Source organism: Mytilus edulis, chromosome 6, assembly GCF_963676685.1.
Source record: "Mytilus edulis chromosome 6, xbMytEdul2.2, whole genome shotgun sequence".
Lineage (NCBI taxonomy): Eukaryota > Metazoa > Mollusca > Bivalvia > Mytilida > Mytilidae > Mytilus > Mytilus edulis.
In genome coordinates this window covers 2,059,025-2,074,719 of record NC_092349.1, presented here as the reverse complement: position 1 = coordinate 2,074,719, position 15,695 = coordinate 2,059,025, and the positions used below count along the sequence as shown (strand labels likewise).

Here is a 15,695-nt window from a genome sequence, read left to right as displayed (position 1 = left end):
CTCTTTATAGATTTTAGGTCTACTCTGGTGTGCGATTCCATAGCCAAGCATGTTAAAACAATTAGAAGGTGTCACTTGCAAGCCTTTCCTGGAGCAAATATTTGGGATATGATCAATTTGCTTAATTGTGGAACAATTCAGGTAAATTATGATATAATTCTGATGCATGTAGGAACCAACAATGTTGGTACCTATGAGATTGCTGATTTTGATATAGGCTATAATGTGCTTATCTCTACAATTGAGAAATTAGTTAAGCCACATACTGTCATAGTTATGTCAGCAATTATTCCACGCTTACTTGATTTTCAGAATACAAGTTATTTTGTCACTACTATTAATTCTAGATTAAGAAGTTTATGCTTTAAACGTGGTGTTCAGTTTGTAGCTACTTATAAACCTTTTTTAAAGTTTGGGATGCCAGTTTGTGAACTTTATTCACCCATCTGTAAGTTACATTTGAATTATTTTGGTAATTTGAAATTGACAAATTTTTTTGTTCAAGTATTGTCTCATTGTTAAACAAGAGGATGTTAAGTCTCATCTTGTTACTGTTAAACAGAAGGAGCAATCTTATTCTGTGCCTTTTTTGTCTAATTGTGCTTACAGTAGTGGGTGATTGTATATATCCTTAAGGGAACATTTTGTTTTCTGGCCAATCTTGTCAGAAAGATCTGACCATTCATGTCAGTGGTATTGTTTGATATCTGACCATTCATGTCGGTATTATTATATGTATTTGTTAGAAATATCTGACCAATCATGTCAGTGATATTTTTTGATTTCTGACCATTCATGTCAGTGATATTTTGTGATTTCTGACCACTCATGTCAGTATTTTCATTATTTTTGCTTGTAACTTAAATAGCTTTTAAATTTTGTTTAATATCAATCAATGTGCTGTAGTTACTGTTTGGCCGTTGGGGTTTTGGTGCTGAACATTGATTGGATTAACTTTAACGTCTATTATTGTTTTTTCATATGAAATTGTAATAATTTGCCAAAATTAAATGTTTTATTTTAATTCGTTTTAATTCCTACTGAGCATTTATTTAGTATTGCTTTGCATCCAGTCGTCTCATATCTTTAATATATCTGCGTCTATTTACTTCGAAAGAGCAAATTGTGCTATTTTTAATTAATTAAAAATATATAATTGGCGACTAGAGATAAAAGAAATAGACTTTATACTGTTCGAATTATTTCGGTTCTTTACATACAGCTAATGATACAACTTGTTATGAATTTTATAACATAACAATGCATTCTGATTGGTTCCTTTATATACTTGTGATTTAAAGAATTTTAAGTTTTTCATTCTGCCGTCAATAGCCGAAAACTAACCCTCCCATTATTTATCCCACCCAATATTTATAATCAGTAGTTTCAGTCTCATTTTCTGTGGAAGTTTTATTTTTCAGTGTATGTTCCTTGACGGTGTTACTGTGGATATACGAATTTACAATATAATCGACTGATTAAAGGACAATAAAGGAGCAATAGAGTTTATAACCGATAATTTGGATACGGATTAATTCACAATGGTGTAGATGTCCGATTTATCGTTGCCTGCTGAATACAGACGTGTGGTCAAAGTGTTGTTGATGAATGGTGGTGCTGAACATTGATTGGATTAACTTTAACGTCTATTATTGTTTTTTCATATGAAATTGTAATAATTTGCCAAAATTAAATGTTTTATTTTAATTCGTTTTAATTCCTACTGAGCATTTATTTAGTATTGCTTTGCATCCAGTCGTCTCATATCTTTAATATATCTGCGTCTATTTACTTCGAAAGAGCAAATTGAAAAGTCATATTGCCAAACAAAAGTTAAGTATAGCAAGTGAATTAAGATGAAAAAAAAATAATTGAAAAAATCCCCCCCCCACCCTCTTTTTAATCCGTTGTTATACATTCATTTTGTAAAACCAGTAAAAAAGCATCCACGTATAACATATGCATGACTCGTGTTGGTAGAATGTATTTCTGCAACAAATTTTAATCACTGAAGTAAATGTACTTATAGACACAATCTGTCACAAAATCTATGATATGGTTTGGTGATTATTCGTATGTACATACGTCATACACTCTACAGGAATATAATTCTACATAATTCTACTTTCGATTCTGCATGTGTAATTTATGTAACATTAATTCATTGTAAATAAACCAAATGAGTAAAATGTAAGTAATATAGTAAATACCATTACGTAGTTAATATATACTTTCATGATAAAAATTTATCATATCAATCAAGAAAATATTGATATGTTAACAAATGTACAAAATGTCATATATGTACTAGGCGAACCTTGGTTACTGTTGTGGATGTTGAAAATTCATGTGTTGCGAAACGAAGCAGAATTTTCACTGCAGCTCGATAAAATTAGAAATGTGTATATGGTCGAATATTATGAAAACTTCCTGTAAGAACCAATCTAAGGTCATACATAACAATTTTGAACATTCTACTTTCGTTTTCTAACCACTTTATTTTCCAAAAATGACAACCTTAGAATGATTGTATAGCCATTTCAATAGATACAAATGATAAATATGAGGATAGGATGTTTTGCTGAAATAGGTAATATTTTCCAGCTTGCAAATATTTTAATAGGTGGGAAAAACTACCAGGAATATATAATGCTTAAAGTTCAATGAACTCCAATGAACTTTTTGTGTCATCATCTGAAATTGGTTTTTGGAGAGAAAGTAAAAAAAAAATGAAAACGAGTAATGATTCCTTTATGTTTAACCATTTCTACCGTTTCGATGAGGTTACCGTTTTTTGAAACGATTTTCTGATATATGAAGCTTTTATTTTTTATTTGCCAACAATTAGCAGACAAATGTTTTCTGAGATCTCAACCCCTCCCCCAATACCTTTAGCCAATGTAGAATAAAGAAACACACAGATATATGCACAAAAAAATGCATCTTTTGGATAATGAATTTCAGTAAATATAAAATGATCACAGAATCATAAACAAAAACTTTGTCTTGAAATATAATGATTTTTCTCGTACCAAAGAGTACAACAAAAAATCTTCTCTTTCTTTGCTACATGTGACATAAAAAAAAAATGAACTTTTTAAAATACTTTCGAAAGCGTTTACTTTATCTGTAGAAATGGTTAATTTTAAAGGAATTCTTACATTGTTTATATTTTTCCAATGCTAGCCGCTTCGTAGGTAACCATTTCCGGTGGCGATGATGCACAGGGATTTATAGTTCCCATTCCTAAATATATTTAGTTAATTTTTCTTTGTAAATAAAAGAACTATAAAATTACATTATATATGTATTTATTCTCAAACTATTTACTTGACTTAGTGTCGGTGTTCATACCTGATCTCCTTTAATTCAAAACAGTCACAAATATAACAGCCAACAGATATATTAACATAATCTAAACGTCATCCCCCTCTATAAATTTAGTATTCCAGAGCCCTGAAAGTGTTTGATTTGGAATGCAAAATCCTAGGCCATGTACAGGTAGTAAGTGCCTCACCGTCTGCAGTTCAATTGGCTACTATATAAGGCCATACAACTATTAAGTTTAATTGTTAATTTGTTTTCCTAGATTTGTTTAAAATATTTGACACTGACGACGTTAAAAAAGAGCTAAAAAAATCATCATCTCTAACAAAAGCATAATACTCTTTCTAACACTTTCATACCCCAGAAAGGGGCATTATGTTTTTTGGTCTGTACATCCGTTCCTTCGTCCTTTGTCCGTCTATCCGGCTTCAGGGTTAAAAGTTGTTGATTGAAGTTTTCGGTAAAGGTAGTTTTAGAGGCAGTTGAAGTCCAATTTTTGATTGTAAACAATTAGTCTAAACATGCAGTTTTTTTATTTTCAATTTAAGCCTTATCTTTCTGTAGAAAGTGTGTTTGCGCAAGCAATAAATAAATAAGATTCAACATACAGAATAACATGTGATTGCCTGTGGTGCTGACTGATTGATGATTGATTATTAGTTGCTTAATGTCTAGAGGCAAATATTTAATTTAAACAAAATGAGATAAATACGATAGTTACCCATGTAGAGGCTGTTCCTGTAGTAATAGGCCGCCTGGGATGAATAGAAAGTCGGGAAATCTTGACTGTCAGCGGAAAATGAGGATATATATATATATACTGGAAATACATTTTAACTTGTAGCAGACCACATATAGTCAATTCCCAAAACAGCTATTCGAGGGCTCTTAACGTACAGGTAGTGGCGCACTCTCTAAACGAGGAAACGGACTAAACATACTCATTCTTACCGGACGTGGCTGTGTACTTGTTAATCCCGCATAGGAAATTAACGCCTTTTTTTAGCAAGCGTTATTTCCGATCTGAAATACGACCATAATTATATTCCCAAGTTATCTTAAAAGTTCAATCCGGTTCATGTTGGTAAATGAGCAATTGTAGCTACAATAATGTTTTGATCGGTTGTTTAACAAAGAGGACGATGATACAAAAAAAAACCAGCATGCCTGGAAAAACACATCACACATTTCCTATATAGATTATACTGTTGGTTATAATTCCCGTTTGAATGGTTTTACACTTGTAATTTTTGGTGGCACTTTATAGCTTGCTGTTTGGTGTGAGCCAAAGCTCCGTGTTGAAGACCGTTTCTTTACCTGTAGTGGTTTAAGTGTTTTGAATTATGACTTAGATAGAGAGTTATCTCATTGACAATTATACCACATCTTACAATATCTATATATTCTTTTTCAGAATGCAGAGACGACTTGCGGATAATATAGCATCTGACCATTTGTCTTGTCCTATATGTCAAGACCCTTTTCAAGATCCGAAACTACTACCATGTGACCATACTTTATGTTGTGAATGTTTAACCCAGCTGATACATTCGTCAAGACGTTACAACAAATTTTCATGCCCAGTAGACCGACGAGAGATAACAGCGCCTTCTTATAATATATCAGCAGAAGAATGGGCTAATTCCTTTCCAACAGACGAGTTAGCTATAGTTTTGCTTCAGGCTGTTGCAGGTGATGTGACAACGCAAGGAAAATCTAAAAATGCGATACTTTGTTCCGAACACCCTCATAATGTTTGTGACTTTTTCTGTTTTTGGTGTTATCATATTATATGTTCAGAATGTGCTGTTGAGCATCACAGAAGTACCGAATGCAATTGCAAAAAGTTCAAAAACTGTGCCGACTTAGCAAGAGAGAAATTAGGAGATGCATCTGACGAAATAGAAAGCCTAATTTGTCACGGACAGGAAATCGTCACTAAAGAGATTGAAAAAGATCAACTCTTGTCGCAATCCAGACAGCAGATTAAAGATACCGTTCTAAGATTGAAGTCCATCGTTTATAATTTTGAGAAAATGGTAAATAGAAAATGTCTGGACATATTAAGCAAAGTTGAAAGCGTTGTAAACGTAGAAGAACTACAGAAAAAAACAGAAGAAATTGTTAAAGATTTGAAACGAGTCCGTGATGAAATAGAATATGTAAAATCACAAACTTCAACCAAGGATATGCTAACCGTTTTATCAAATGTTCCTGAAAATCTACAGAAAAATACTGATCGGTTCAATTCACTTGGAGTGTCAGATGACCCAATTGAGATAAAACTTGAACTAAATGAAACGTTTTTGAATTTGTGTGACAAACTTGTGGATCAACCAATAGGATCAGTTCATGTCGTTCGTGCGGATAAATTATATTTCGAAGACACGGAGGCTACAGTGTGCAACCAGCGAATCAAATTTTCATCAAATGTTTTACCTTCTCGTGCACTTGAACTTGAACCATTTCTCCAGATTAAAGATGAACCAAGTGGACTAGAGAAAAACAATTCTGCAAGATTTACAGGTTTAACACTTCACGGACATTCAATAATTGCCGTTGACAATTCAAACTTTAAAGTAAAAAGATTCCGAGACACAATTAAAGATAGTTTCATCGATGCAATTGCAATACCAGGTGCATACGATATCACCAATATCCATGACAACGACGATTTATTAGTTACTTCCCCTGGGACACAATCGCGTCTTTTTCGATTATCAACTTACAAGAGTTTGAGCATAATGTCAGAGACAGTTACTGATAAGGCCTATTATGATATTTCGCGTTTGCCAGATTCTGCGTTCGCAGTCATTTGTCACTCAAGACCTAGCAGTGCATTCAAAAAGAGAGCTAATTTTGATTGGTCACGTGGGGTTACGTCACATATTGATATCATCAACGTCGATGGAAATGTTTTGAAACATTTTAGTGAATCCTTTCTTTGTGAACCAACCGAATTCGGTGATCCCTTTATTATGCCTCTAAAAAGTATGTGCTGCCTTCCTAATGGGACTATAGTAGTTAGCATTGAAACTAAAACCAACAGTTTTATTTCTTGCATTAAACAAAACGGACGCGTCAAATGGACTTATAATTTAAATGATACTTCAGAAGGCGTTAGTTTTTATGATGGAAAAATATATGTGTTCCTACGGGAATCTCAGGTAGTGCGTGTCCTGTCGATTGAGGGTGGTTTGAAACCAACGTCCACCTTTAAACTTCCTCATTATATTGGTGATGGCAGTAGTTTACTCGTAGTCAGAAATCTTTTGACAGTGGTAGACAAAACTAGTTCTATAAAACTTTATAAATTACAATGATAGAAATGAATAAATGTTTTATACAGACGTATTGTTTATATACACATGGAAAAAAGTATTGCAACACCAAATTGAAATTCAAATTAAAAAAAAAACACTCTTTATTTTTTTGTCATATAATTTGTGGAAATAGAACTAGTTAAACATTATTTAAATATCACCTGAGTTAAATAAATAAATATCGACTCGATAAGTTTTTAACTACATATGCAGCTACTGTACTCGTAAACAATAAGACATATGTTTTTATCCTCATTGTTTTCAACAATTTGAATAACCAAGTTTATAAAGTTATGTGATTGACACCTTGTAATTGGTCATCCACAACTCATAACTGCAGCGAGATAGCAGATAATCAGCATGAGAGAAGCAGGTATGTCGCTGTGACAATTGCACGTATTGTTGGTCATCACCATTCCTCTATAAGTCGTTTTGAGAATACAAATTAGGCAACAAACGATGTTAAAGAGATTAAGAAGACTCTCTATAACATCTGCTAGGGAAAATTAAGCATAATGGAGGTTGGTCAGAAGAAAACCCGTTGAAAACGATACAATCCTGAAAAGAGAGTGATGACCATATAATTATGAGCCCTTAAACAAGAACTGTTCGGGATCGGCTCATTGCTACTGGTTATCGTGCGATAAGACCATTTTGGAGGCCTTTGCCTCCGAACAGACACACAGTTGCCCGTATCCAATATAGTGCAGAGCTCACCAAAGTTGGAAATTAGCATCGTAGAGGAAGATCCATTGTCCCAATGGAATACGGTTTATCTTCCTTGGCCCGATTGTAGCCCGACTTTGAACCATATCGAGCATATATAGGACACTATTGGGCGTAAAATGCACGAAAGGACACCGTAGTTCACACACGTCATGAAATAAACAATACCCTTCGTCAATAATGGTTGCTGCTACCTTAGCAACAAATTAGTCGACTTATGGAAGTAATCAGAAGACGTTAAGATGCGGTTATCACTTTGAATGGAGGCTTCGCACAAAGTACTAATTCTTTGGCGTATAACGATCAACAATGATGTGAACAATCATCTAAAGATTAATTTTGAAATATCTGACATTGTAAAGTTCGACCACAGTAAAAGTTGCAAAATGCATTTTTTTTGTACAAAAAACACTTCATTTTGTTATAAAAATTTTGGTTAGATAGAACTGTTTTTTCATACATTTTATAGTCGTTTTAATGCCAATGTTATCATTAACTACGTTTCAATATTATTTTACAAATATTTGATCATATTCCATCCTAAATAAAAAAGCTGATTTTTCAAGTTTTAAAAAATCAAGGTGTTGCAATACTTTTTTCCATGTGTATATGTTAGTAAAGTAAATTAGTGACACAGTTAAAATGACTTTGATATATATATATATTACTACTAAACTTATATATAAATTTTTATGTCATTTTGGTCTCTTGTGGAGAGTTGTCTCATTGGCATCTGTTTAGAATTGAAGAATAAAGCTTAACTTAATATGATTTCTGAACACATGTATATGTGCGGGGGTTAGCGTTCAATCTGATTTCTCGTGTAGGGAAGATCTAGCAGTAGGCGTGATGTTGTCTACATTAATCAAAAACATCTAAGGTCCGTTGTTGGTTGTTTGTAAGGCAAATGTTTTCCTCCATTAAGATACAAGTGTTTTCCACGGGTATATTTCATGGCATTCCGTTCCTGTTCGTCCCATCTTGCATAACCTACCTATAGTATAAACAGTTTAAAAGTTTTTCTCCTGAATACGGATCAACTATTTGTCACTGGACGTTATCAAGGAATCTCTGCATCAATACTTTTGAAAGTAAACATTAGTATGGCAAACCCCGCGAATCATAAAAATAAGTCTCATACCTCATGTACCTCTTCACAGAAAAGTTGTCTATAAGTTTTTATTATACACAAATATTTTCTATTTATTTTTAAAGTTTCGAATTTGATGAGAAGTCATTCTGACCTTGTCCTTTTAAACTTATTCATAGATGAGCAACAGCAAATTGCCCAAATGCCTGAAACATTGAAACAGGATCATTAATTGGAACAGGCGCCACAAAATGTGAGATTTAGAAGATCTTAGATTACATAGAAGCTGTTAAAAATACATGCAGTGGCATGTCAAAACTCTGCAATATTTGAGTTTAGATTTTTTTTTCTCGGCATAATTGTCATGTTTAAATACATCCCCATTAGTGACGCTCCAACTTGAACGTTTTCCAAGACATATCACACACAAATGTTTTAAAAAATAAAGAGGCGGAAGCTGCCGAGGGTACATCAAATCTCGTATCAATAAGTCGAAAGAAAGATTGACAATATCATGGTAATTCAAATGACGATGAAACAAGTATCCGTCTACAAAACACTAACTAGAAATAACAGTGTGGATAAATTGAAAAAAATAAGCGGGTGATAATATGTGCTCCTTTAATCTACACATTTTCTACTCTACACATGGCAATGTTATTAATGATATAAACATACTCAGTGTTCATATGACTAAAACAATTTAAACACATCAGTTATCATCTGTGACGCTGAGATTTCATTACGATCAATCAATTATGAAGACTGTTAAACTTTCGTTGTGACGACTTAAAGAAAGAGAAGCGAAGGATACCAAATGGACGTTCAAACTTGTAAGTCGAAAATAAACTGACAACACCGTGGCAAAAAAAGACGAACCCTATCACGGAGGTGACCTTCACATGTTGCTGGTGTCGTGTGGTTTATACAAGAACAAACCCTGTAAGTTTGATTCGTTAGGTTACATTCTAGAAAAAGGAAGATTTTGGTTATGATTATTTATTGTTAAGCAGTGACTTAAAAGTAATAAGACATTTTACAAGCAATTGTGATCTTAAAACTGAACCCGACACTCATTCCGTAAAGAATTCTGACTCGCTTTTACTTAATGATAAAATTCCATCATATAATCAAAGTAGATAAAGTCTCATAAATACCACTTTAGTAATTGCATAATATTTTATCGAAAACGCATGTTATATGAATATGTGCCCTTCTTTGTACTAGACCAACACGCTGAGACGGCTTTAGAAGGTGCTAACTTAGAAGCTTACAGTTTGCAGGAAGACATGTCACCTTACTCGAACACAATATTCCGACTCCGAGCAAACCTGTCTTTGTTATGACTCCTAAATGCCGTGTGCGATCTATTTAAACAAGAGATTACATGTAGAACACAACAACTGTCATGAGTTTAGTATTTCACTTTCTTTAGTTTTTGTGATATGTTATGTTTTTAGTTGTTTGTCGATTTTCTTTTTTTTTTTTGTCGTGATATGTACACATGTACACATGCATAAACACACTATGCATAGAATAACAAAGACTCTAAGTTCGTAAACCGTAATAAGCGTTAGCTGGGACAAGTATTGACGATGTTACAGAGTCTGTCGTAATCCTGTATACAATCTTTATTTGGCTGAATCATTCATCGAAACCGTTTTTTCTGATCTGTCAGTAGTTTTAGTTCTAACTTTTCACGCAAAAATTGGACTTACATATATTTCAATCTTATCAAAATAGATCTAAATCGTATTTTTTTTTTTATTATCTGATGGAAAAATTCTATACACTTTCAGTTAAGCACTGACAACTGTATTTGCCTTTAAGATAAAAAAAAAATAGCATATTCGGGTGTATACATAACATTCTACATTTTTTTAAATGACCCACATACCGATAAACTGAAATTAGGGTAGAATATGATATAAGCATTGGCAGGCTTCCTTAGCAGTACATATTAAATTACTGAAGTCATTGTCATTGATTTGAACACAATCATGTGGTAACCGTAATGTCATGTTATGTTCTATATTTAAACTATTCAACAAGACATTACTTTCGTTTCTGCATTGCATTTATGTGCTTAACCTGATTGCTTGTGAATAAACCGAATAAGTAAATGTAAGTATATCTTGTATATCAAAGTTCATACATTATTGTTATATTCAAGAAATATTCATATGTTGACGATTTACAATATAGTTATGTATTGTATTATTTTTTTTTATTCGGATAATGAAAGTCCATTATAAAGAGAGCCAAGTAGACTCTTCAGTACTGCTAGGAGAAAAATGCGTTCTAAACAACAATAAAATGATTGGATATAAGTTAGTAAATTACAAAGTTATTCTCACTTAAAATGTATCATATTAGTGGTATCTAATAAGAGACTTTTCTATATTAATGTTGTTTCAACCATCTCCCCACCCACATGCAAACTCAAAAGCATGTTCTATGTTGAACAAGTCGAGTTCATAGAATGGCTATATACATGGTGTTTGACCTATGCTCGATTGTGTCCTGTAGAAAAGGCTACCTAATCAAACTCAATTCTCTTAACCCTCCTAACTGAATCTACATATTATAACTATATGCCATGGATTTACATGGCGTTAGTCATGGTATTGTGTAATAATTCAAATGAATTAAAATGATCATCCTGATTTATGATAAAAGATAAAAGGATCACACAAAGCAACACACGACAACCATTACATCAAGGGCGCCCGAAACATAACCGGAATAAAGAGAACGCAACATGGTCAATCTTGTCACAAGCATAAATCTCCCTAACCATGCACAGCACAATTCAAGAACAAACTATAAAAACCAGATGGAAATAGTTTGACTCATAAGACCGACACGAAGCAAAACAAACAGCAAACTAGGGAGACAAAACATGAAGTTACAAGCTACGTTTACTCGCAGTCACGGAACAAATTTCGAAATTATCAAAGATACTAGGCTTATCATTTAATAATCAAATTGCTCGGTCCTTCTATATCGAATGCAAATTAATTAGGATTCGAAGAGCATAACAAACCGAAACGCCGAATAGGTGTGCCTTCTCTCGAAAAAATCAACATTTTATAAACAGTACATACATGACATATATACAGATAATTATTATATCAATTCAATTCAATTCAATATTTTATTGGAAAGAGCACAATAGAGGCGTGATCCAAATTCAGATAATTATAATATTAAACAACATATAAATGAAATAACGATGCATGTAACAACAAGTTATAAGACAATTCTATGTATGTCATTACATTATAAACTGATATTGATACCATGCTAAACTTATACATCAGTATCATTCAGGATTTTCATCAATTTACTTAAAACACACAATATAAGATATATATGTATATGTACGAACTACTGTAGAAGATTATTACCTGATGAAACGGTATGGTGGTATCAATGTTATTTTTTTTCAACACTTAAATGCTGATTACTGCGTTTTTGATACACAAGGTGACCGAACGTCGATCCGTATTGTCTTCAACCCATTGGTTGCAAAATAATTCAAAACAGATATCAGAGTTATAATTTGGTATGAAAGACACTGTTTAGATTTCAGAAGACTTCTCAGTGGCGATCGAATAGAAACAATTGCAAGGCTACATCAAATACAAAAAACTAGTCCAATGTCAAATAATATAATGTAGGTATAAGTACGTGATGATAGAATATCATTTAAAAAAAAAAAATTCTGAAATTAATATTATAATTTACGCTCTAGAAACATAAGTAGCGGTGGACGATACGATGATGCTTTACTCTGAAAAGCACATGGTCTTAGAAGATCATTGCGAAAATAATTGGCAACCTCCGTATTTTTTTTTATTTTTGTTTTTGCTCTTTAACCTTTTTAGGTAAAGACACGTCATACTTAAATGATTAATTCAATTAGTATAAAAATGGATTCACATAACTTGGTTTTGGATGAGAAATATTGTAGTCTCTTAGAAATTTATTGATGTGTAAATTCGCCGAATAAATCACTAAATAATAATACTCAAAAGAAAGAACATTGGTTATTTAATAAATTAGTCGTTTTAGCTTAAACACTAATAATCTCTATCATGCTTCTATTCCGTTAACATATGCATGCAGCTAAAATTGTATACGGATAAAAATAATTTTCCAGCACAATTACTTCCAGAACTTGTATACATGTTTAAAGGTTTAGGTATCGATGACGATATTTGATATTAATATATATTACACTTGGTTAAGGGAATGGTTTCTCCTGCATACGATTGGTGGCTGACTCTTATAGAAATTCTGTTTTTATACATTATAAGTTGAGGTGTTTCCTCTACTGTTTCAGAGATATAAGCAGATCATAAAACATTTATTCTTTTACAGAATGCAGAGAAGACTTGCAGATAACATAGCATCTGATCATTTATCTTGTCCTATATGTAGAGACACATTAAAAAACCCAAAATTATTACCATGTGACCATACTTTATGTTGTGAATGTTTGACCCAGTTGATAAACTCAACAAGACGTTTTAACAAAGTCACGTGCCCCGTGGACCGACGTGAGATAACAATGCCATCTTACACAATATCAGCAGAAGAATGGGCTAAATCTTTTCCAACAGACGATTTAGCTGTAGTGTTATTACAAGCTATCTCGGGTGGTGTTAAAACGCAAGAAAACTATAAAAATGATATACCTTGTTCCGAACATCCTCAGAAATTTTGTGACTTTTTCTGTTTCGGGTGTTATCAGATAATATGTTCCGAGTGTGCTGTTGACAAACATAGCAGTTTCGACTGTGATTGCAAGAATTTCAAAATATGTGCCGACTTAGCAAGAGAGAAATTGAAAAATTCGATTGACGAAATAGAAAATATAATTAGCTACGGACGGGACATCGTTACTAATTATAAAGAGATTGGAAAAGATCAACTCCTAATGCAATCAAGACAGCAAATTAAAACTACTATTTTTAAATTAAAGAGCATCGTTCATGATTTCGAGAAAAGGGTAAATCGAAAGAGTTTAGACATTTTGAACAAAGTTGAAAGCGTTGTAAACGTTGAACAACTGCAGAAAAAAACGGAAGGAATCGTTAAAGAATTAGAAAGAGTCCGTGGTGACATAGAACATTCCAAATCTCAAACTTCAACCGAGGATATGTTGACTGTTTTATCGAAAATTCCCGACAGTATACAGAAAAATACTGATCTGCTAAATTCCCTTGCAGTATCAGATGATCCAATTGGGATAAAACTTGAACTAAATGAAACGTTTCTTGAATTGTGTGACTTACTTGTTGATCAACCAATTGGAACAGTTCACGTTCTGCCTGCTGATTCCTTAGATTTTGAAGATACGGAGGCCACAGTTTGCAGTCAGAGAGTCAAATTTTCTTCAGACGTATTACCTTCTCGAGCACTTGAACTGGAACCTTTTCTCGAGATTAAATAAAATTGAGAAAGGAAATGGTGAATATGTCAAAGCGACAACCACCCGACCATAGAGCAAACAACAGCCGAAGGCAACCAATGGGTCTTCAATGTAGCGAGAATTCCCGCACCCGTAGGTGTCCTTCAGCTGGCCCCTAAAATATGCACAATAGTACAGTGATAAAGTTGACCCAATTGGACTAGAGAACAAAATAACCGCAAGATTTACAGGTCTAATTCTTTATGGACATGCGATAATTGTGATAGACAATGCCAATTTTAAGGTACAAAGATTCCGGATCAATGTGAAAGAACAGTTTATTGATGAAATTTCAATTCAAGGTGTATACGCTATTGCAAATATTCAAGACGACGACAATGTCCTAGTTACTGCCCCTGGGAAACAGTCGTGTCTCTTCCGTTTGTCAACTTACAAATGTTTGGGCATAGTTTCAAAGACTGTAACTGATCAGGCGTATTATGATATATCACGATTACCAGATCATCTGTACGCAGTGATTTGTCATTCAAGTCCCTGTGGCGTTTCAAACAAGAGGATTAATTTTGAATGGTCACGTGGGGTAACGTCACATATTGATATTATCAACGTCGAGGGAAATGTTTTAACACATTTAAGTGAGTCTTGTATTTGTGAACCATCCGAATTCGGTAATCCTTTTATAATGCCTCTACATAATGTGTGTTGTCTTCCAAATGGGGCTATAGTGGTTAGCATTGAATCAAAAACAAACAACTTTATTTCTTGCATTAATCAAAGCGGACGCGTCAAATGGACATACAATTTAAATGACACCCCAGAAGGTGTTTGTTTTTATGATGGCAGAATATATGTATTCTTACGCGAATCGAAAGTAGTGCGTGTTTTATCAGTTGAGGGAGATTTGAAACCAGTGTCAACGTTAAGACTTTCTAACTACTTCGGTGACGGGAATAATTTAATTGTTTGCAGAAATCTTTTGACTGTGATAGACAAAACTGATTTAATTAAAATATATAAGTTGCGATGATAAAATTGAACCAATGTGTATATGATTTGTGGATGGGAAGGCATTGTACGTTTGTAAAAGAGTCGTTGATTTTAAAAAGGTTTGCTCCACATAATTTAGGACCTCGTACATAAATCAATTATTTAGAAAACTTTTCATATTTATAAACGTTTTTGTAAATAAATTGTTTATATATACATGTATGTATATACAAATATATTAAGAAATGTTCATGAACTTAAACGAAATAATAGTAGAAGTAGTTTTAATAGTAGTACGTAGTAGTAGTAGTAGTAGTAGTAGTAGTAGTAGTAGTACGTAATAGTAGTAGTAGTAGTAGTACGTGGTAGTAGTAGTGGTAGTAGTAGTAGTAGTAGTAGTGGTAGTAGTAGTAGTAGTAGTAGTACGTAGTAGTAGTAGTAGTAGTAGTAGTAGTAGTACGTAGTAGTAGTAGTAGTAGTAGTACGTAGTAGTAGTAGTGGTAGTAGTAGTAGTAGTAGAAGTAGTAGTAATAGTCGTAGTAGTAGTAGTAGTAGTAGTAGTAGTAGTAGTAGTAGTAGTAGCAGTAGTAGTAGTAGTAGTAGTAGTAGTAGTAGTAGTAGTAGTAGTAGTAGTAGTAGTAGTAGTAGTACGTAGTACTTAGTAGTAGTAGTAGTAGTAGTAGTAGTAGTAGTGGTAGTATGTAGTAATTGTAGTAGTAGTAGTAGTAGTAGTAGTAGTAGTACGTAGTAGTAGAAGTAGTAGTAGTAGTAGTAGTAGTATTAGTAGTTCGTCGTAGTAGTA

The 15,695-nt window shown here is 33.2% G+C and overlaps 2 protein-coding genes across 2 annotated transcripts; both read left to right on the top strand.

Annotated features, from left to right (window-relative positions):
- Positions 1-2,052: 2,052 nt before the first annotated feature.
- On the top strand, positions 2,053-8,144 carry LOC139526922 (uncharacterized). The gene is made up of 2 exons (XM_071322099.1): positions 2,053-2,190; positions 4,742-8,144. Exons 1-2 carry the CDS (start codon positions 2,180-2,182, stop codon positions 6,648-6,650), a joined length of 1,920 nt encoding a protein of 639 aa, XP_071178200.1. The 5' UTR covers positions 2,053-2,179; the 3' UTR covers positions 6,651-8,144.
- Positions 8,145-10,480: 2,336 nt separating this feature from the next.
- Positions 10,481-13,927, top strand: LOC139528990 (tripartite motif-containing protein 3-like). The gene is made up of 2 exons (XM_071325229.1): positions 10,481-10,590; positions 12,853-13,927. Exon 2 carries the CDS (start codon positions 12,854-12,856, stop codon positions 13,925-13,927), a length of 1,074 nt encoding a protein of 357 aa, XP_071181330.1. The 5' UTR covers positions 10,481-10,590; position 12,853.
- Positions 13,928-15,695: the final 1,768 nt, after the last annotated feature.